Raw genomic sequence first — 21,554 nt, 5'->3', positions numbered from 1 at the left:
TTTTCCAACCCCCTGTGAACAGGCCCATCCATCATGGGAGGGGAGATTAATTCAATTCATCAGCTTTTTGTCTCCTTGGGCCCCCTAATGCCACCTTATATTGCTCAGGAGGGGGGGGGTTATAAATGTTTGTGGACTTGATCCGAGCCCGCTTGCTTGACACCGAATTAAAACATTACTCTTTTACTCTTACCCGAACACCTTTCGCCAGCAGCCTTTCCTGCCACTTCTGCCATAATTCTGATCAAGATTAGTTGTATTTGGCGGATGGAGACAAAAGCGCACTTTGGCTGTGCGGACAGGAGAATTCTTTTTCAATGCCAGATAGTATTTCCCCCCCCTCAGAAGACAGGAACTTTTTACAAAAAGATAGACAATTCTGATCCATTTGTTTGATGGCTGATAAAGGTTTTGGAATAGACAATTCTAAATAATTGAAAAGATTGTCTCCCACCTATGATACCTTATCACGTAGAATATACTTCTTTGGGGTAAATAAGCACTATAATAAAAAGCTTTAAATCTGTGCAGAGTTCTTTGTGTTGGAACGTTGCACCAACTCACGATGGCACCGCCACCCTGTGGACAGTATAAGTACTGCAGCATATACATTTGCCTCAAACATGGGGAGACAACAGAAATTCAGCCCACTTTGATTTAATATTGACCATTTGATATATAACATTTTAATCCACTTGAATTCATATGGTGCTATTCCTTTCAGGAGACCGACCTTAAATATTTTAAATTCCTACAAGGGAGAAATCCAATTTACTGCTTGAAGAGAGCTGCCAATTCTCAGACATGCTGAAATAGTTTAAGATCACATCTTCAAGCCACAGTTTGAGTTTAAATAAACTAAATGGACCCCATTTGATAGGAACCATCAGAGAGATGCATTAAAGATCAAAGCCAATAACAGGATTCTGTTGGTGACCACCATCAGAAAGATCAAATAGATGTGAGATCAGAATGGTGACTTTATTTTACACAGAAATGTCCTTCTGTAGGTCGTAGTAAATGCGGCCTCCCCTCCAGACACACATGTAGTAGGCCAAGCTCAGACTGGCCAGCAGAGTCATGAGCAGGATGGTGCACACCAGAGCCAGTTTCCAATTGGAGAACTCATTTGGATCTGGGTCTAAGAGAACAGAACAGTCTGATTAACTGCGACAATCTGTGCCGATGGACCACGAACGCACCACCCACCTTCCTCCACTGTGTATGGTTTTGGAGTGCTCAACACGTTCTGGTCATCCACCTCCGGTCCATCATACTTCTCTGGAGCCGTGGGCCACAGATCCTCCTCATGTAGATCATTGAAATACTCATCCAGCGACGCCTCGTCAGGTACAACCCACTGCTCAGGGAGGACTGCAGCTAGCAACGAGCCACAAGAGGATGGTGAGGGAACAGCTTAAATGGAGCTTTCGCAATCCTCCTCTTACCTGAGCGCGCGGCTGCAGCCCAAAGAAGCGAGAACACGAGAAGATGCATGACTGTGCCAACCTGGACTCCCACAGCTTTTCACTTCCTGTGCACTTCATCTACACAAGTGGCAGCAGCTGCGGCTTTTTGACTCAATCAAGCTGAACCAGGGCAACAGGCCGGCCCTGATGTGCTCCTCTCTGCTGGCAGCTTATTGGCCAAAATACACTTTGACTGCAAACAATTCATGCCTGCACAGTGAGCTATTATGCTGCATTAGGGGGGGGGGAGGTGTTACAGCTGCTCTAGCTTACAGTTTTATCAATATTTATGTTGTAAAGAATGACACCTGCAGCTATTTCACAATTACTTGGCAGGCTTTCCTGCCATTCACTTAGAAAATTGCTGCTACGCTCGCTGACGTGCAAGCAACACAATCACACACGATGCCGTCAAACACATTTATTTCACGACGCAGCATTTGCCTTCGGTGCTTTCAGAAGTCTTAATGGCCTGCTGATATTATTCAGCTTTCTGCAGTTGCTCTCACATTCTGAAAAACAGGGGGGGGGGGTTTCTCCCCGTCTGGCTGGAAATATGACTCATAAAACCCACATCCTGAAACACTGTCATGTAAGAAAAATGAGATAAATAAAAGGAGGAAAACAAACATTTTCATTTCCTGCATGCATTGACCAATTTCCAGAGATATTTACTGTAAAATGTGAAATGCATGGTAAAATATACAGTGTTTAACTGCAGGAAGAGCTCAGATATATTCAGTATTTATTACAGAGCTGCCAAAATTAGCCAGTTCACCCAATTGGTTGTTACTTTAAAGTAAAGTGTAAAGAACTTTGAAACTTTCTGTTTTCGGTCATCATCTAAAACCATAAATGAAGACAGGTTGGTATTTTGTAGACAGGCCATTTAAAGATTTGCTTTCTGTGGGATTCATTTGTGTTAAACACCGATCCCTGCTGAATATTCCACCCTCACATGATGAAGGCATCCTTGTTATTTGAGCCTGTGCTGCTCCCGCTCACACTAATCCGGTGGTCCAGGTGAGAAAGGGTCCACTAAAATAAAGTGCAGCCAGTCAAACAGCCAGTAAAGTTCATGTAACCTTGTTAAATACAAATCATGCATCACCACAACCAGGAAATAAAGTCCACTCTTCACTAAACAACAATAAAACAAGAATAATTCTACTGCATTTCTCTTGCATAGATGATAGCTCAGATTATTTGGCTCCTTTGAAATTGCATTAAAATAAGTCACTCAGGAAGTAGAACGATCCGTTAAACTCTACAGATGTGCGATAAATTTGGCATAATTAAGACACTCAATTATAACCCCAATGAAGTTAAGCGTTAAGCTAATTATTTGCTCTTTTCGGGAAAATTTCAACTTCACATCTGGATCTGATCGCTCAGTAGTTGTTGTTTTTATTAATTCAGTCAAATACTGAAAACTCTACCGGTATCTAAAAATCTATTTATTAGGCATTTATATCATATACAGCTAAGAGAATGAAAAGACTTGTGAGGTACACCGTTCAGGGAGACCTTATTGCTGCTGCTGTATTTCGCTCTTCTGGGCTGTTCTATTTGTAACTAGGGTGTTAAAATGCTCCCCGTGCAAACCTTGGCTCCCGTGACCATTAATAATGTAACATACACATGACAAAAAGTAAAAGACACCATCTTTGTTTCCTGAAAAACCTAAAAAAAAAAGAAAAGTTAATTCATTACAGTCACAAAATGGACGTCATGGCCCGTTACAGCACTGCTGGAAATGCCTCATTTGTTGAAGGTGAAGCCCCAACTGTCGGCCGTGAGCCTCCTCGGTCCCTGCTGAAGGACACGAGGACAGAGGACGAGGACAGTGGGGTCCTCTTCTCTGTTTCTGCCCTGAGAGGTTCAAGTTCATGTAGAAGGATCTGACTTCTCACAACCAAACGTACTAAACTAAACCTCCTGGTTCTTAAATATCTCTTGTCAGCTGTGTCGTTGACTAACTGGTGTTTTGGGGGGGTTTTCCCTCCACGTCAACCTTCCTTTCACATCGGTGGAATCGTGACGAGTCTGCATCGAGGGAGGATTTCTGCTGAATGCTCCTTCCTTATTTGTGCTTCTCTCCCTCCTGATAGACCTTGCGAAGGCTGGCGTCCAACAGGAAATCCACTGACCTGCAGGGCAAAAGAGGAAGAAGGCATTGTTGCGTCAGGCGGCGCAATACTGTCGTACACTAGAGAGTAAAAAGACAGGGTTGGACGGAAAAGGACTAAGGAAATTAGCTACGACCCCGGGCTCACCTGTCTATGGGCGTGATGATGAAGGGGATCGTGGAGAGGCCGATAGCTGTTGTCATCCACTTTCGGACAGGCAGGGGCCACTTGGTGCTTCTGCCCATCAGGTGGAGTGATGCAGCACACACACGGTTAATGGTGAAGCCCGGGATGATCACAGAGGCCAGCGCCTGCCACACGAACGTGTCCACCACGGCAACAGCCACCCGCCCACTCTTCCCCGGATTGTCCCCGTGAGCCTGGAGGAAGAAGTCGAAATTAAACGGCGGCAAACGATCACCTTCCAAAGCTCTTTGACGTTTGGAATTGAGCTCCTCAACTCGTGAAAAAGCGTCTTACCACAGCGGCTTTCTTCCCTTTGTCAAAAGCGTCGGCAGTGACATACGCAGTGGCCACGGCATAACTGCCCCACACCAAACTCACTGGCACCAGGGCACGAAAAGCCTCCCCGACCTCGTTGGCATAGCCTGTGGACGTCAAGAGATACGATGTTAAACCTTCAGCAAATGCAGGACTGCGCTTAGACCTTCAGATTGGTTTCTAAAGTGCATTATAGCCACGCGTTACCTTGCATATACACTCTCATAAAACACACATTGGTTAATGTCCCATGGCTCAGTTTGGGTCAGTGGGTAATTAGGGTTTGAGGTCAAATCAACTGTTTGTCCCTCTGTCGCGGACAGAGACGCTGTCCAGACAGTTTGACTCAATAATCTGGCAACACCAACAGAAGTCTTAATTTATCAGGTGTCAGGTGAGGATTCATTTTTGTTCCTGCTACATACACCCCTGTGCGAGTCCTGAGCTGAATCATTTACTCAATCCACCCCATAATACCAGTATTAAAAAGACACGCCTGAAGAGATTAGAGATGCAAGCGGAATGGCATTTTAAAAGCCTTGGACATGACATAACATTTAACAGAGCAGGAGATTAAGGTAGTACATTCTGAATTGGTTTGTATATTTTTAAATCCCTTCCAGGACGGTGTATATGAGGACAGTGGGGGGAAAGAGGAGACCTTATCTTTGATAATAAAAGAGGAACACGGGGTTCTGGTAGTGAAGCGGCTCCTGGTGCGTTTGCTATGGGCGTCTCCGTCTCTGGCTCATTTACCTGTCGAAACTTGCTGAGCAACTACGTAGACACCGAGTTATTCAGCCCAAATCCTGGGACCAACGTGGGGGGAAAAGCCACCCTTATTCAGCCCGTTTTCTCGTGTCTTCGGGAATAATGTTCCTGCTGTCCAACCTTGAGCTAGCTAGCGCAGAGCTCCGGGGTCAGAACAGCCCGGGGTAAGGTTTCGGTCTATTTTACCGTCCTTTCACGGGTAAGACAAGAATAAAAGGAACACCTACCGAGGAAGCGGACCCACGTATCGCGGTAAATGTCCACCGGTTTGGTTGTTTTTTCTTCCATGTCTGCCTACCTTTACTCCATCCCCTAATACTGTACTTACATAAAACATATGAGGGTCGGGATGTTCGAGATTGCCGACTTTCTTTTCCTAGCGCGGCGACGGAATGGCACATCCCACCCGCGCTCCGATTGGCTACTGCTTCTTCTCTCGGATCATTTGATTGGTCAAGATAATGGCCAGTGTCCCGGTCAGCCAATCAAAAGCCGTGAGAGGGCGAGGGAGGCCGTCGCCATCCTAGTAAACGTAAAATTGCAACATTGCCACACCGCAAGGACGGTGAAGGAGGTACGAGAGCCGAGCGGACCGGTTTGTTGGTTTAGGTCTTCTTTTCTGGTAGCCGGCCAACTACTTTTAAGCGCAATAGCGCCATCGTGTGAATTAAAGTGTGAATTACAACAGCTACGATACCACCAGAACTATTTAGAAATTTAAAACACATCAGACAAAATAAAAGAGAAAAACAAATAGGGAATAGTTTGTAGTCCTTTAATTACTTTTATTGCCATTCATTTCTACACGCGTAAATGATCTGTACTATAATATTTGGCAATCTTGGGTTCTATTGCAGTAAAGAGGTGGCGTTAGGATGGATTGTGGATTTATAGCAGTTCAGGTGTCCTCCATTCCATTTATTTTCACTCATACAGTATATAATTAAATTTCACGACGTGTATTTAATTTCTTTTATAGGCGTTAAATCTGGAAAAACGCTTATCTATGTATTCCCTCCACCAAAAGGTTATGTGACAACGTTTAGCTTAGGTTTCAGCAGTGCACAGTGTGTACAAAACTTGAATTTTGCTAGCCAACATACCAAATAATCTTGAATAACAATAGGACGGGACTGATTTAGACAACCGTCTAATTTGACTTCATTACTTATTCGAACGGGCAATTCATATTATCGCTATCGCTGCGCGGACTGTCCAATCAAATGCATCATATATGATTGACAGGGTAAATAGCCAATAATATCGGGCCATGTTACTCGGTGAACCAATCGAAAGGAAGAGGATCATTCAGTGGGCGGAACCTTGTCCTACGATGGCTGCAGTCTGTGGGAATCATCTGTATAGGGAGTCCAAAATTACAATCCTGCGGAAAATAATGCCTTTAAAACCACGATGGGCCTTTGTTTTTCTTATTATTACCACAAGCCTGTGTTCCGCCGATGATGACCATGAAATGGAGGAGTTTTTAAAGCGAGAGTATTCGCTTTCTAAGCCGTACCAAGGTAACGCTGCTGGACTCATGGGGGAGAAGGCGGCGGATGTTTCCAGAATAAAAAAATATTAACTTACATTATTATTCTAGTTTGATTTAACGGTTTGTGGATTTAAACGTAATCGTGCCGAAGCCAAACCAGCACTCGTTTAGTCAATAATCAGAATTGTGGTTTTTCTTTTGAATGAATAACAACTCAACCGTGCTGCGTCAGCTGTTCTGGTGGTCAGTGATGATTGTGTACCCAGGTGTGGGCTCCTTAAGCTCCTCCCACTGGGAGCTGATGGGCGATGCCATGGTAACCACCGAGCAGGTGCGCCTCACACCTGACATGCAGAGCAGGCAGGGGGCAGTCTGGAGCCGGATTGTGAGTATTTACCTCAGCCATGAGTTCCTGTAGTGAGGTGGCATCGAAAGGTAGAATCCTTAGCAAGTTCCTCAAGCTAACTAATGCACTTTACAGTGAAAACATGCTAAAACGTCGGCTTGTTGGCAGCATTTTCTTGCGTGTGTTTCCAGCCTTGTCATCTGAAAGACTGGGAGATGCAGGTGCACTTTAAAATTCACGGTCAGGGAAAGAAGAACCTGAACGGAGACGGTCTGGCCATTTGGTACAGCAAGGAACGCATGCAGAAAGGTGAGCGCTGTAGGTCCGGCCGTCCCCGCGGTGGTGATGTCAATACCTTGTGTTTGTGTTGTTTTACAGGCCCTGTCTTTGGAAACATGGACAACTTTACCGGTCTGGGCGTGTTTGTGGACACGTATCCTAACGAGGAGAAGCACTTAGAGGTACGCAGAAACGGCGCTGCTCAGATTTAACACGTGGTGGCGGCGTTAAGACGGCTTTGAAGCAAGCGCGACCATGACCGAAAGCTTTGTAAAAGGGCTCTGTGTTCTTTCCTGCAACCTTTTGGAGACAGGCACAGAAGAAAAGATACACTCCTCGCACACAGGTAACCTGCCTTCGGAGCGTTTAAACCCAAAACACCGAGCCCGTTCCTCAGACTCCCAGCATCCTCTTGTCCCGTTTCGTCCCTGCATGGTTGCCGTGTGGTGTTAAACTAACATGCTAATAGTGATCAATCTGAAATCGCGCATGCTAAAGTGTTCTCAGCTCATGAGACGACGGATGTTATTTGGTTTGGCGTCAAGCCCGAGAAGTTGTGGAAAGCTCGTCTTCCTGCTTGTGGTTTTTATGAGTAGATGTAGATAACAAAGAGGCGGTTTAAACTGACTCCCCTCTCTCGCTCTCTGCCCCCCCCCCCTTCCCAAGAGGATCTTCCCATATGTTCTGGCTATGGTCGGCAACGGCAGCATCGGCTACGACCACGAGCGGGACGGCCGCCCCACGGAGCTGGGCGGCTGCAACGCCATGGTGCGCAACCTCAAACACGACACATTCCTCTTCATCAGATACGTCCGGCGCCGGCTCACGGTGAGTGGCGCTCTTGGTTAGCACAGCGGGGGCCCGGCCCGGCCCGGCGCTCGCGCCGTTGAGGACCACGTAGAATGAGATGCCACAGGCTTCTGTGAAGACCCCTCTGTTGCCCAGGTGATGATAGACATCGATGGACAGCACGAGTGGAGGGACTGCCTGGATTTACCTGGTGTTCAGCTTCCCCGCGGCTACTATTTTGGTGCCACAGCCTTGACTGGAGACCTTTCGGGTAAATATACGCTTCAGTGTCTTAAACTGCGTCGGCACGTGGGCGTTGGCACGTGGTTTTTCTGAAGGTCCGTCCTCGGTTCTGTCGATAGATAACCACGATATAATTTCCCTGAAACTCTACGAACTGACGGTGATCCGGAGCGAAAAGGAAGAGGAAGAGGAGGAGGAGGAGATAACAATACCCAGTGTGGACAACTTTGAACTGCTGAGACGTAAGACAAACGCACACCTTCAGCCTCTTCACCGTGTTACTCTTCTAACGTCATATGTTGTGTTCAGTGGTTCCAGCTGAAGAGGGGATGAGCACCGTGGCCATTTTCTTCACTGTGCTCTTCTCCATGCTGGGCTGCATCTTCCTCATCATCATCGGTCTGGTGGGCTACAACCAGTGGAAAGAGAGCAGACGCAAGCGCTTCTATTGATGAAGAAGCTGGAATAAACTAGATGTAGAGCGGAGTCAGTACTGGAGTCCCTGAGAAGTGAAAGGCTGCGGCGCACCAGCAGGGGGCAGCAGAGCTTCGTGTGCGCAACTTGACTGACAGGAGCTGATGCTTCAACTGTGACTCAGTCTTTTAATTTATTTAGACTTTTTAGTGGTTGCTTTGTTTTTTCCCCAACCAAAACTTACAATCAAGCCTTCTGTTTTTAGTTTTTTTTAAAAAAAATAATTTATCTACGTTTTTACCCAATGAGGCCATTTTAACATGAAAATAAGAAATGAAAAGGTTTTTTTTTTTTTTAAAAAAGGGACATATTTAATCATAGATGGCTGAGACACAACTGTTTATTCATCAATGTGCTTGCCTGTGTTGTGTGACCTTTGACCTCAGAAGCCCACCTCGGACCGTGGCTTCATGTTTGCGTTTCCTGTGACTTTTACAACATACTGCTGTACTTTTGTCAAATTGCTGTTTTATATGAAAATGTGCCTCATGTATTTCACATAAGATCAGTAAAGCCAATCCTGAGAATCCCTTAATTATTAATCAATCAACAGCTCGTATTGGACGTAGGGAGAGTAAACACAAGACCCGGGGTTAAGTGCCAATGTTGGTTTTATTAAAAAAATAAAATACAAATGACCCAATGAGTACACGCAAATGTCTCCATAAAGCAAAACATTTTATTCATCGTTCGCCTTTTTTTTTTTTTTTTCCTCTTTTTCTTAAATTATCATTTTGGCTTGTAGGAACGTCTTTCACCTCCGAAGATGGTTCCGATTTTGGCTCCGTTTGGTTGGTGTTGCCCACGTCTCAATCTGTCGCGATGCGGATGGGGAACCGATAAGGAGGCCGACAAGGGTCACACCGCTCAGCCGACAGAAACAAGGATTCAGCTGACAGACAATAATATGTCAGGAGTACAAAGAGTTAGTGGTTGAAAAGGGACAGGGTAACACCAAAAAGGATGAAAAAAAAAAAAGGCTTCAAACTCAAGCACACATCTTTATAGTAGCATTACAGGTATTTTTAACAATAAATGTACACAAATTAACTAGATTACAGTACAGTGCCACGCAGACTTCTATTGCTTTCAACCGTGCTCAGACAAAATGACGGCAGCATTTACCAGTTTGTCCTTTTGTTTGTTTTGTATTTGCATAGCCTACTTGAAGTTAGTCGGGGGGGGGGGGGGCTACAGAGATGCAGACACACGGGGAGGCCACGGCTTTGGTTTATGACGGTCAGAAATGTGGTGAACCTGGAGCACTGGTTGTTAAAGAACCCTGAGACTGAGGAAACAATAGAGACGAGATCTCTCATGCACGCGCACGGGCGCGGAGCGGGAGTGGTAATGACGTGTGTAGTGTGGACACGGCGGTGGCTTTGGCTGATCATCGTGTTGACACTTCCGCCCGGTTGGACGTGACCTTTATGCGGTTTGTGACGTCGCGGTCCACAAAACAGCCCAAATAATAACTCCTCGGGACGGCGGGGAGTCGCGTCACGCACGTGACTTTGCCTATAAAAAAATATATATATATTCTTTCACCCATATACAATCAGTTATTGTTAAATATGACATCAGAGCCGGGTCTGAGCACATTCTCACACTGGGTTTTGGCAACTGTGGTTTCTGAAGGAACAGCGCAGAGTAGACGGATGGACGGACAGAATGGATATAGCCCTTAATGTCAGTAAACATGTCAGCAGGCATGCTAGCTGCTAGAGAAACGACGCGTCTCCATGTCACGCATTCACTTCTGCAAAATCGGAACACCTCCACCCTGCCCCCAGATTCAGCTATGCCAACACGCGCCAGCGGACCTTTGAAGAGAGCTCAACGGTCCGTTTTGTCCTGCACAAAACAGAACACGCCCACAGAAAAGGACGCTCATTTTAATGCTAACCGCTTCCGATTCGCTGGGAGAAATTCTAAATCTTCACAAACAGCAACGACGCATTTTAAATCCAATCCCAAAAACGACAGCGAGGCCGAGCCACTATTGTTTAAATGCCTTCAAACCACATCCTCTTCTCAAACAGCAAGCTGAGCTAGAGCGAGCGGGTGCTTGGGTCAACACAAACGTCATATTTCAAAGGTAATCCACAGCATAATCTACATCATCTTAAATAATAAGGCCGTAGCACGTCGGTTTTCGGCACAGAGTTATTAACATTTTATCTTGCACCTCCGAAATCATCAACGTTTACTAGAGATGCAGCAAGGCAGCTTCAGGTGTGTTGCTGGGGGGAAAAAAATGTCTTCCGTCACTAATGGGAGTTTAAAGCACAACAGCCCCTCTGAGGAGCTGGCCGACATGTTTGCACCAGGGCTGCAAACCTGCCAAAAAGCATGTTTCATTAGGCTATTTAAATGGACACGAAATGAAACTTTAAACCTCGGGGAGCCGCACATCAGCCGCACACGCTCGTAGCGCTTTGCTAACCTTGAGCCAAGCCGGTATGCAGGGCAGCTAAAATTGTAGCTCGGGGACTCCAGAAACCGAACCACGGCCGTTCCAGCGCTGCAGGTTTTGGTAGGACAACTTTACATGCAGAACTAGCAAGCAAAATGTTAGCATTTGCTCCCAATGTGGTTACATGAAAATATATACAGCACCAACAGTTTGATTTTAAAACGCACCATGTTTGGTGATAACACTTATATTGCCGAGATGGTGAATTTAGATGATGCTTATGACGCTGAATACATGAAAGCAGATGTCCAGCTGCCCTGGATTCACGACGATGTCAGTAAGTTGTGCAAGAATGACTGAGCTGTTAGGTTTTGCACATTTGGGCGTTTTAGTAGCAGAGCAGATTGAAAGCTGATGAACCATTGTGAGCAATGAAACATTGGCTGAAATAAAGGGTTCCTATCCAAACACACAGCTGCTATTCTTAAATCCATACTTGTATAGAATACACACAGAAGCATGCATTTTAACACTGCAGCTCTGCCAGCAGTGAACAGAGCCTGCGTCTGATCGTGCTTCCCCCCTTGGCTGCAAACGGAAAATACCACTGCAAATCCCCCCCCCAGGCTGCAAAAAGCTGCAGGGCTCATCTAGAAACGAAGGCAGCCATTTAACTACTGTAGCACTGCAAAACACAGCCACACTAAAAACACACCCAAATTTAACCTCAGGCCACTTCACCCCGGCATCTGGGTGCACGCTTGTCTAGCTACTTTCGGCTAACACCACAAGGACAAACCCATGAGCAAAGAAAACATGCCTCATGCAAGAGATACACGCTGAAGGATCAACTCCCTCCTGCCCCGCGGCGCCCGAGCCGCCCTCTCCACAGCTTTGTTGCCATTAAAAGCCAGATCCACGGCTCCCAAATGACCACAACCGGTTATGAAATGGTAAAAAAAGCTCATACATCCTTTGTTAGAAACATCAAACAGACTATTAGTAGAAATGATCAAACCGTCCACTCTGAAATGCGCCAGCACGCCACCATAAGGCTGGTTAGTTGGTACGGGTGGCGCCGCCCTCTTGGCCGTAAAGCAAGAGTTGCGCGGCAAAAGACATCTGTGCAATTTCTGGGTGCCCCCCCCCCCCCATTCCAGATGAGAACAGCTCCACAGGCTTCACGCCAACGTTTGCGATGACATCAGGAGCTGACCTCACCCGTGCAGCTGTGCCCTACATTTCCCAGCGCACATAAACGCTCGCGCGGCGTGAAAAGGAGCCGTGGCGAGCAACCGTCCGCTGGTTCGACGGCGCGGGGGGGGGGACGAACGTCAACCGTGTCCGCGTCCATCCTGCCGCAGGCGAGACGCCGGGATGGACTGGAAATGTTGTGACCGAAGCCGAGCGCAGCGGCGGGAAACGCAGAGGGCCGGAGTCAGGAGAAGGTCGGGTTGTGGTCGCCGCTTTTCTCGCTACAAAACCATCGGAGCGGCGGCGCTCGTTTGCTGGTTTCCCCGGTGATGAACAGCAAAGCCAAACACAAAAAAGGAGTTTCTGTCCACACGCCGTGCGATTCGTCTTCCACTGAAAGTAAATTAAGGGTGGTTATCATCGCCATCCTGACACCAGGCCCGGTCTTTGCTTCCTGGTGATGGTGAAGATGATGATGGTGATGATGGGGATGATAACGGCAGTCTTAAATCACCCTGTGTTGAGCAGAGAGCCACGTCGACTGGCGGCTTGGTCTTGCTGGGAGTCACACGATGTGGTCCGCAGTGCTGGTGCTGGCAGCCTGGTTGGGCAGGTCCGAGGGGGGCTCCTTCTGTTTGAGGGTCTGCTGCGGTCCAGAGCAGCAGTCCCGCCCGTTCGTCTTGCACGTGCGGTGCTCGTCGTCGCTCTCCTCCTCCAGGCCCGATCCCTCGTCGACGTCGAGCTGGCAGACGCACACCTCGATCCCAGAGTCGCCGGTTACGTGGCGGCGGCGGGTGACGAGCTCCTCGTCTTCCTCCTCCTCCTCCTCTGCCGCCATCAGAGGAGCTTGCGCGTTCTCCTCTGCGTGGCGCTCCGTCTGGGACGGCGTTGACCCCGCCTCCTGAGCTGGCGGCGGGCCGACCTCCTGGCGCTCCACACCGGGGCGCATCTCATCCAGACGCTCCGGGGCGGAGGCGGTGCCGATCTGGCTGACTTGTTGGAGCAGCGCTGAGGTCACTACAGGCGGGGTTTCGGAATAAGGAGGGGGCGGCGTTGGGGGGTGGCCCACGACTTCTTCGTAGTCGGGAAGCATGCAGTCATTCCAGAACCCTGGAAGACATCGAATATAACAGCATTAGCTTTCAAACATCACCCGTAACAAATACAATTAATCAGCAGAATACAGAAGAAAGGGTGGCAGAAGATAGGCGCCAGCAGCCACCACAGCCACTTCCTTCCTTGTAGCCGAGCAGATGCGCAACAATGCACCTAAAACGCTGCAGCACTATTGTTCTAGAGGCAGCTGCAACGTTCGGATTTCAGCCTGGAAAAAAAAAAAAAATCAAACTGAAAACTGAAATGAGGCACGTGAGCGGACCAGAGCAACGGAAGCTCGTGCCTTTGAAAGCTCTGTTTAGTTTGGTCTGAAGCTTCCTTTTTCACTCCCTTTTTGTTGGTATTTATTATTTACTTTTGCTTTTTTGGGGAGCCGCTTTAATAAACCCCCCCGTTGACATCAACAAAGGGCTGATATCTTGGGTTTCCTTCTGTTTATCTGTGGCAGCCAATATCTATTTTGGAAGCACGGCAGAACTCTCGCTCATCAGCCGTCTTTAAAAACACACAGATACATCGGATTAAAACATCCAGAGTCACTTCTGTCGCTGTACTTCTCATTGCAAACAAAAAGTATAATTAAAGCATTATTATCCAGACTAACACTGACTGGGAAGTGTTGCTTAATCATGTGTGGATGGTCTTAACGAGCCCGGCTGGCTGCCTCCGTGTCTCAGCGTCTAAACACAGTTCATGTTTACATGAAATGGAAACGTTGGCTGCGAGCCTCAGACGCTGACATGCGTGCGCCTTCCAGGGAAGGTCTGATATAATCTCTAATAAACTGCATCTACGACTGAGGATGAGGATCAGCGCCTTTATATTTGACTTTATGGCTGCCCGCCTTTCTCGGTAAAAGGAGGCCATTCCAGTTTATAGAGCAGAGCGAAGCGTGGCGCGGCTTGCTGCTTTATTGTCCGGGGTGTGTTCCGTGTGGGTGGAAGGGGGGCCAAAGTTCAAACACATGGCAGCACAACCTGAAGTCAAAGGTTTTAATTGAACCACGGGGCATCGTAAAGCAACTCTAGGACACACATGTACGCTCCCGCTACAATCAGCCGGTCTCTGGTCCCTATTGGGTGGTCAAACTGCACCTGGGGGAGCTCTGGAAAACTCCTACGGATACCAAATGCACTCACTTGGGTTTAATGGAGGAGGAGAAATGAAGGAACTGGAGGCTCCCTGGTAGGCCATGAGGCTGATCTCCCGCTGGCGTTGCTCCTGCTGAAGTCGCATCTTGACCCTGCGGTGTCGGTAAGCACAGCAACAGCTGAGCATGATGATGAGGGTCCATACCAACCAGAACCCTGTTGAGGGGAAGCAAACAGGCGAGTGTAAGCAACAAAGACCGCAGGGGAGGAGGTACCTTCCTTAATAAGATAGAACTGTACAACACAAATAAAAGGCAGTTGAAAATTCCTAACATGAAGGATTGTGGGCGGCTATGAAGTGTGTGATTATTAAAAGCTGATGGCAGAACCGAACAGGTGGATTACTAGAGCCCGTCCCGATGTCCCGTCATGTAAATTCCAGCTGGCGCCCACCCAAAACAACCAACGCCATCCAGGAACTGCACTTTCATGGATTCTGAGAAGCGTGGCAGAGGTTCAAGTGAAAGTCTTTGGCTTCGTAACCGTGTCATGAACCCAGGAAACCTTGGGAAATTAATCCTGATATCTTTGCTCCAGTTTTCTTATCGCACCTACAAAGCCCACGCTGCTTGGCGCTTGCAAAACATCGTAAAAATGACACATCCTGGCCATGTGGCCTTATCTGCTTGTATCATCTAGTTACCAAAATATTTCTAAATGACAGTTCTTGTAGCCAGTGTCCATCTCTCTCCTTTCATCTCAGCACTTTAACCTAATTTCCAACAGTTCTGATTCTAGTTGGGGACTGAATCTAGTGTGGATGCATCTGATCTGCAGAGTCTGAGCGCACACACATATGAATGCAACACTCGATGCATTTAATTGTCTCATGGCGTATCGTGCACGTTTATATAGAGTGAGGGCAGAAGAAAAGCCCCTGCAACTTACACCAGAGTTCATAGTAGTATGTGCAACACTCCGTCTCTCCGCAGCAGTAGCCCATCTCACAGCGGTACTGCTCGTTGTTTAAACCGAAACAGAAGTCCTTCCCCTGGAAGACAGAAGCGTAGACGACATGAAACATCAAGTGACCGTGCACACCTCCCAGGCTCACCTACGGCCGTCTGAAACCCGTCGCCATCACATTTGAGACGTCGCTTTCATTTAGACAACAAAAGCACCTGAACGCAACATCGAGGTAGCGACAACAGAATGGGGTTGGCGTTACTGGAAAAGAGCACCGCAAAGTGATCGAATCTTGGTCAAACTTGTTTTTAAAAGTACCACTGTGGAGAAAAATAGAAGTTCAAAGGCGAGAGAATGGCGTACTTTTGTTGCCTGTCCACCTACCCAATATCAACCTCGCTGAATAAATACGCCAAACACCGGGTACCAATTAGCTACGGCTAACCTCGATTTAAACTTTAAAAAAAAAATAAGATATCACGCCCGTGTGTCTTTTGAGTAACTATCCCAACCTTCCGTCCCAGTCGAGCCCGAAATATAAGTAAAAACTTTCAGTAACTGACGTCATCCGCAATGTACAGTAGCGGACCGTGGCCCGTTTCCTTTGTGGAGGAGACAAAAAGGATCGGATGAAGGCCTTCACCCACCCCGAGAGCCTCGGCCTCGGCTGAGCAGCGCCGGCCGACAGCAGAGGCGCGGGCGCCGGCTTACCTGAACCAGGCTGGTCGCGGTGCAAAGGAGACCTATAATGGATCCCAGTGTTTTCTGCGGCATGTTTCTGGGCGGTCAGCCGTCGACTCGACGGGAACCATATAGCAGTCGGTCGAATCGTCGAGCTGCCGGGGTGACTGGAAGTCGCCGCGGGTGTTGTTGGTTACCGGCGGTGGCTGTCGGACATGTTTTTGTTGTTCCTCGTCTCACAGACGGCATTAACACTCGGTGAACCGGAGGCGGTATTTAAGCGGTAGGGGGCGCTGTGGGCGCACGTTTGAGGGGACCAGGACGCAAATACGAGTGATGGTGGGAAGGTAATAAAACCTTTATTTTAAAAGCGTTCATAAAGAGACAGCACAATCAGAATGAAGACAACCGATGTGTGATTTTCGAAATAGAATATTTTCCATATCTAGCCAGGATTTACAGATTTAGGAATTTAATATTGTCCCTCATCTTTTGAAACACATCATAAATTATAGATGAAGACACTCAATACAGCATGATTTACAAATGCCCTTTCTATGATATTTCCGCCAACATAACAGCTAAATTCATTTCTAAACGATTTGTGGGTATAGCAATGTCCTTGATCACTCTAATTGCTTAAGAATAAACAATTAAAATACAGTACAATAATGCACATAAATCAGTTCCATTGTAAAAAATTAAAAATGACAGCCTACATGTTTTTCAGCTACTATGGTGTTTGGAACTATTCTGCATTGTTTACACTGACATGGCGTGGTTTCCATGACAGCAGATCTTGACAGCTGTTGTCTCACGGAGCAGCAGCTCTGTGGTGACATAGATGTTAATCCCCTCAGTCACAGCAGGGACCGCAACGTGCACAACACAAGAGAGCATGGTGAGTTGAAGCAATTCACACGGCTGCTTTGGAATTTGACGTTTTAATATTTGTGTTTTTACCAACGATGTGTCTGTTGTTGATAAATGTCTCAGGGTAGGTAATTCAGACAGATTTTATTATTTCCTGGAAAGCTATAGCTCATGGAAAAATGCCTTCAATAGACCAAAACAGGCTGATTGTGATGAAGTGGCTCATCGGGTCATTTAAATGTCTGTAATTCCTTCTCTAGAATGTAATAGTTTTATTAAAAAAAAATGTAAAAGTGTTTTATCATCAAAACTGTTGAAATAGTGCAAATGGTCTCTAAATGGTGGACACTGTCATGGGCTCAAATGCAGCTGTGTTCTGCTTCAAATGTCTCCTGTAAATGTTCTTTTTGACACTGAGGACAGGCTGCATTAGCAGAACACTGAACCCTAAATAGGCGGCCACATGTTGGACGGCAGCCACTCCACAGTGCACAGGCCTAATCTCGGCCCGCCGAACGTGTCAGTCGCTGCACGCAGCCAATCACTAAATCTGCAGACGGATTCTTGTGTGATTCCTGCAGTGTTGCATAGCATTGACCTTGTTTACAAGCTGTCTCGGACTCTTATGCCACTGTGCTGACCTCTGACCTGTGCTGATTTACCTAACCGAGCTGGTTCGGCAGTGAAAAGAGAAAAATCTCTGCCTGAATCTGCCGTTTCATTGAATTTCATCAGCTGCCGCTGTTCCACAATGCAGGGCCTGTTGTCCGTTTTCCGCAGGCTGAAGCAGTCTCCGGAGCAGGAGGTGCACTTGTTGCTGCTTGGCTTGGACAACGCTGGCAAGACCACTGTGCTGAAACAGCTGGCAGCTGAAAACATCAGCCACATCACCCCAACACAGGTCCTGATGTTTTCCCATTCAAAAGTCTCCCCTCATAATGCTTGGATTTATCAAAAAGTAACACACCTTTTGGTTATTTCGCAACAGGGCTTTAATTTAAAGAGTATTGAGTCAGACGGCTTCAGGCTGAATGTTTGGGACATTGGAGGTCAGCGCAAGATCCGACCCTATTGGAGGAATTACTTTGAGAGCACAGATGTCTTGGTGAGGTTCTGAAGCCCGGCTCTGAAAGTTTAGAACCTTTTGTGATTGAGACATTCTCTGCTGCAGATCTACGTGATTGACAGCTCAGACAGAAACCGATTTGAAGAGGCAAGCCTGGTGAGCAGGATCCTACATCTTCTCCGTCACACCCTCCGCCCTCCGTCACGTCATCGCATAGATTTTGGTTTCAAAATGAGCATTTTAAGGGTTTTTCCTTCTCTTACCCCCGAGTGTGTGTTTTCTTCCAGAAGTTGACCGAGTTGCTGGAGGACGAAATGCTTGCCAGCGTGCCGTTATTGATCTTTGCCAACAAGCAGGACCTGATGACGGCGGCCCCTGTGTCTGAGCTGGCAGAACTTCTCGATCTGAACACCATCCGGGATCGTACGTGGCAGGTCCAGGCCTGCTCCGCTGTCACTGCAGAGGGGCTGCAGGTACAAACCGCACAGCAGCCTGCACAAGACCTGAGCTGGAGAGCTGGAATTTTTGTTGTTTCTTGAAAGAAACAACTTTACTTAAGATCAACCTAATTAGCCTGGATTACTTTTGATCTGATTAAGTTCCCCCTGTGTTTAAACTGCGTGTATACTATTTATACAATTAGATTAGAAGTCCCAAGTTAAGCACGATTCTTTTTAAAACCCAAAGAGGATTTGCTGTTATGTCGCTCCTTTTGTTTTCCTTATGTAAGCATTAACCCTGATGTTAATCGGCATAATCAAAACAATCACTATTAAATAAGTCATTAATCAGATGCTAAACTGATTTTCTCTGACCCTCAGCGCCAACTCATGACCTACACCTGATAGTTACATACCCCTGCGGTCTGCTTCTTTACAGGACGGCATGAACTGGGTTTGCAGGAATATGAAGTTTCGAAAGAAATAACTGAAGGAGCAGAAGTGCAGCATTGCAGTCGGTCTCACCTGAATGCGTCACGGACCTTTATCTATTTTGGGGTATTTTTTTTCCATCATGTTTACCAGACATACACAATTCAGTGATTGAACACATGTTCCCTCTCAGCTGAAAGATATGTTTTGTATATAATGACTATGATTCCTATTTCTAATGTAAATATAAGGTCTCTGTGTGGTAGATTGCGGTACGCCTGTAAGTCTCTGTATTTTCGGCTAGAGGGCGCTGTTGCGCTTGTCTTGTCTGCCAGACTGAAGCCTAAATGATTAAATCGTCTTCTTCATGTGAACGATGCCACCCAGTGCCCTAGTTTATAATGTCGTTTAATAATCGTAATTTCTTTATTATCAACACAATATCACCAACACGATATTGTCCTTTCTTTGACCTATGTTTTTAGATTCAGCTAAATACAGTCACGTGTGCTCAGGTCCAATTCGACACACACAAAAAAATTGATATCCGAAAAACCACCTTACATACGGTGAAATGAATTCAGTAAATCTCCTGAATATACAGTACAATAAGCCAACAGAAGCACCTTGGCCATTCAATTACTCAACTGCTCACCTTGTTCACCATGATTTACCACAGGTCAATTGCGTTTTCTGAGTATTTTTCTATTTTGTCTTTTGCAGCACATTTGCCACAAACCCCACTAATCTGACCTGGACGACTGCTCTGCTGTGGTCCTATAGTGCATTTACATACAGACCTTTTTCAGGACTAATGGCTCGCCAGTACAATTTGCATTTATATAGTCCCCTACATACCAACACGATTTGGCGCCTTTGCCTATGATAAAAATAAACCTCCTCTCTTGGCCTTGAGTCTCTGCCACGCTGCCGGCATGTGTGCCGGTGTGTGTCTCTCCATGTAAGGTTGGTTGGACTTAATATTTCTGACTCTGATCAAGACCGAAACAAGTGCATAAATTCTCAAAATTGACCTCTTAATGATTCATCCGCTGCGCCATGCGTGTGGTCTCACGTGATGGTGAATTTCTAGCGTGTAAATTTGAATACTGTCGACACGGCAGAGTGGGACGTTCGGCCTGGGCAAACTGTGTCAAGGTAAATATTAAACAAGATCTGGCTTTCTCGGGTAAACCAAAAAGAGGGAGGACCTGTTCTCATCTAATTTGCTCATACAAATACACATATTTTAATCTATGGTGCACAAATTCAAGGGAATAAAAGCCTGGATAAACGTGTCTCTCTCTCGGAGGAGTGCTTAATCACTAACATCTCACCCACCTGCAAAAATATGCCCAACTGATGATGAATCTTCCCTGTTGAATCATTCGACAGCATTAGGGTGGGAAAGGCTGCCTTTAAACCCAACTGCAGAGTGGACTGTAAGAACCACTCCTCCTTACCTCTGGCTCTATCTGCAGCGAGGTGAGAGGCAGTCAGGCCTGCAAGAGGCCATAAATCATGGGACTTTCCCAGCTACTCAGGCCAGCACACTGGCCTCCCACACAGGGGAAATGAAGGGCAGAGTCTGATTGAGTCACAGGGGGAGCGACAAAAAAATTAAAGGGCAGGTACGATCCTGTGACTTAATTAAACTGCTGTGTTCACACTCACAGTACTCACATTTACCTCTATATTGTTATTTTACACTGCAGACAAAGTGTAGCAAAGTGCTGCAGTGTGGGGCAGTGATTACTAAAATGACCGTTTTCCCGTGTCTCCAGCATGGGAATTTATTCATGCTGCATGCTGCATTAGCCAGACTGCTAATTTTGTTGTCCTGCTGATGTTATTTTATCCTCATTTCTTTTCTATTTTCTGCTCTGTTGAAACGCCCCCTCCCCTCCATTCCCCCTCCTCTTGTAAATTTGCAACCAGACTCATATCATGGTCACAGTTACAGTGTTGGGGACAGTTTATTTGGCTTATTTGGTTAATCGGAGTCCTTCTAGATTAGGACCGTAAGTGATGTTGCTGAACGATAAACAAACCCCAAATGTCCACATTCCTCCCATATCTGTGTGTGTGTGTGTGTTTAAACTGTAGAGTCATAAACAGGGCGGGGTGGCTTTAAAGATGATCAGCTCTATCAGCTAGTGAACAGAGGTTCACACCTCAGGGGGGTAGGTGCCAGGGTCAGCCCAGCAGGGGGTCCTTGGTTCTGTTTGATGCTCCAGAGACAGAAAGCAGAAACACTAAGGTGGTGTCAGGATCAACCCTGATGCTACCAGATACGACTGAGTTCGGAGTTCCGTGCAGCAGTTAAAGGGAATGAGATAAGACTGAGCGCAACAGCACATTGTTAGCTTTTTCCTTTTCAGTCATATGTAGCATCTAATACACAAATATTGTGTACGCGCCTGTGCTGCTATATTTACGCATCCTTATTGTCTCTATGACGACTGTAACTCCCTGTAATTGGAAAGCTATCATGTTTAGCAGATAATAACATGAGTAAACCTCGCTGAACATGAATCAATAACTCCTAGCTAGTGGGAGGTCAGGGGTCATACTCTTGACCCCTCACTGACCCCCGACCCCAAACTGTGCTGGGAGGAAATAGCACTTTCCTCCGTCCAAGATGTCCTAGATTGACTGATTGCCCTAATCATTTGTCGGATCTGGTCCAATTCTCCTTTCCCTGTCTTTGCTCCCCTGCACTCTCTTGTCCCTCCCCGGCACTCATAATTTGACTTTTTTATCACCTCTCGCTGTAACGGAGA

At 46.7% G+C, this 21,554-nt stretch overlaps 4 protein-coding genes across 11 annotated transcripts; 2 read left to right on the top strand and 2 right to left on the bottom strand.

The window, feature by feature from the left end:
* Positions 1-1,875: 1,875 nt before the first annotated feature.
* On the bottom strand, positions 1,876-5,279 carry mtfp1 (mitochondrial fission process 1). Its single transcript, XM_029837267.1, has 4 exons — positions 5,098-5,279; positions 4,079-4,206; positions 3,746-3,978; positions 1,876-3,619 (listed from the first exon to the last, which is right to left on the bottom strand). The coding sequence occupies exons 1-4, from the start codon at positions 5,156-5,158 to the stop codon at positions 3,553-3,555; spliced, it is 489 nt and encodes a 162-aa protein (XP_029693127.1). The 5' UTR covers positions 5,159-5,279; the 3' UTR covers positions 1,876-3,552.
* Positions 5,280-5,740: 461 nt separating this feature from the next.
* On the top strand, positions 5,741-9,125 carry lman2la (lectin, mannose-binding 2-like a). Of its 4 annotated transcripts, XM_003965479.3 has the most exons (9): positions 5,757-6,393; positions 6,632-6,750; positions 6,903-7,020; positions 7,090-7,172; positions 7,304-7,336; positions 7,657-7,818; positions 7,936-8,050; positions 8,142-8,264; positions 8,332-9,125. In XM_003965479.3, exons 1-9 carry the CDS (start codon positions 6,141-6,143, stop codon positions 8,472-8,474), a joined length of 1,149 nt encoding a protein of 382 aa, XP_003965528.3. In that variant the 5' UTR covers positions 5,757-6,140; the 3' UTR covers positions 8,475-9,125. The 4 variants fall into 4 exon arrangements, with proteins under 4 accessions (XP_011603148.2, XP_003965528.3, XP_029693123.1 ...); XM_011604846.2 differs by lacking the exon at positions 7,304-7,336 and having other exon boundaries at positions 5,741-6,393; XM_029837263.1 differs by lacking the exon at positions 5,757-6,393 and having other exon boundaries at positions 6,696-6,800.
* Positions 9,090-16,217, bottom strand: wbp1 (WW domain binding protein 1). Its single transcript, XM_011604847.2, has 4 exons — positions 15,991-16,217; positions 15,262-15,364; positions 14,362-14,529; positions 9,090-13,216 (listed from the first exon to the last, which is right to left on the bottom strand). The coding sequence occupies exons 1-4, from the start codon at positions 16,051-16,053 to the stop codon at positions 12,672-12,674; spliced, it is 879 nt and encodes a 292-aa protein (XP_011603149.2). The 5' UTR covers positions 16,054-16,217; the 3' UTR covers positions 9,090-12,671.
* Positions 15,354-20,485, top strand: LOC101061715 (ADP-ribosylation factor-like protein 3). 5 transcript variants are annotated; one of them, XR_003888692.1, is made up of 8 exons: positions 16,219-16,307; positions 16,754-16,861; positions 17,591-17,734; positions 17,822-17,938; positions 18,005-18,055; positions 18,187-18,372; positions 18,779-18,897; positions 19,495-20,485. XR_003888692.1 is itself a non-coding variant. In XM_029837266.1 (7 exons), exons 2-7 carry the CDS (start codon positions 16,805-16,807, stop codon positions 18,824-18,826), a joined length of 603 nt encoding a protein of 200 aa, XP_029693126.1. In that variant the 5' UTR covers positions 15,354-15,511; positions 16,754-16,804; the 3' UTR covers positions 18,827-19,484. The 5 variants fall into 5 exon arrangements, 4 of the variants coding, with proteins under 4 accessions (XP_029693126.1, XP_003965526.2, XP_011603147.1 ...); XM_029837266.1 differs by lacking the exons at positions 16,219-16,307; positions 19,495-20,485 and adding an exon at positions 15,354-15,511 and having other exon boundaries at positions 18,779-19,484; XM_003965477.3 differs by lacking the exon at positions 19,495-20,485 and having other exon boundaries at positions 16,217-16,307; positions 16,757-16,861; positions 18,779-19,484.
* The last annotated feature ends 1,069 nt before the right edge of the window (positions 20,486-21,554 follow it).

The sequence above is a fragment of the Takifugu rubripes genome, chromosome 6 (genome assembly GCF_901000725.2).
Source record: "Takifugu rubripes chromosome 6, fTakRub1.2, whole genome shotgun sequence".
NCBI classification, from domain to species: domain Eukaryota; kingdom Metazoa; phylum Chordata; class Actinopteri; order Tetraodontiformes; family Tetraodontidae; genus Takifugu; species Takifugu rubripes.
The sequence above is the reverse complement of the archived record's forward strand: the minus strand, read 5'-3'. Positions and strand labels throughout refer to the sequence as shown.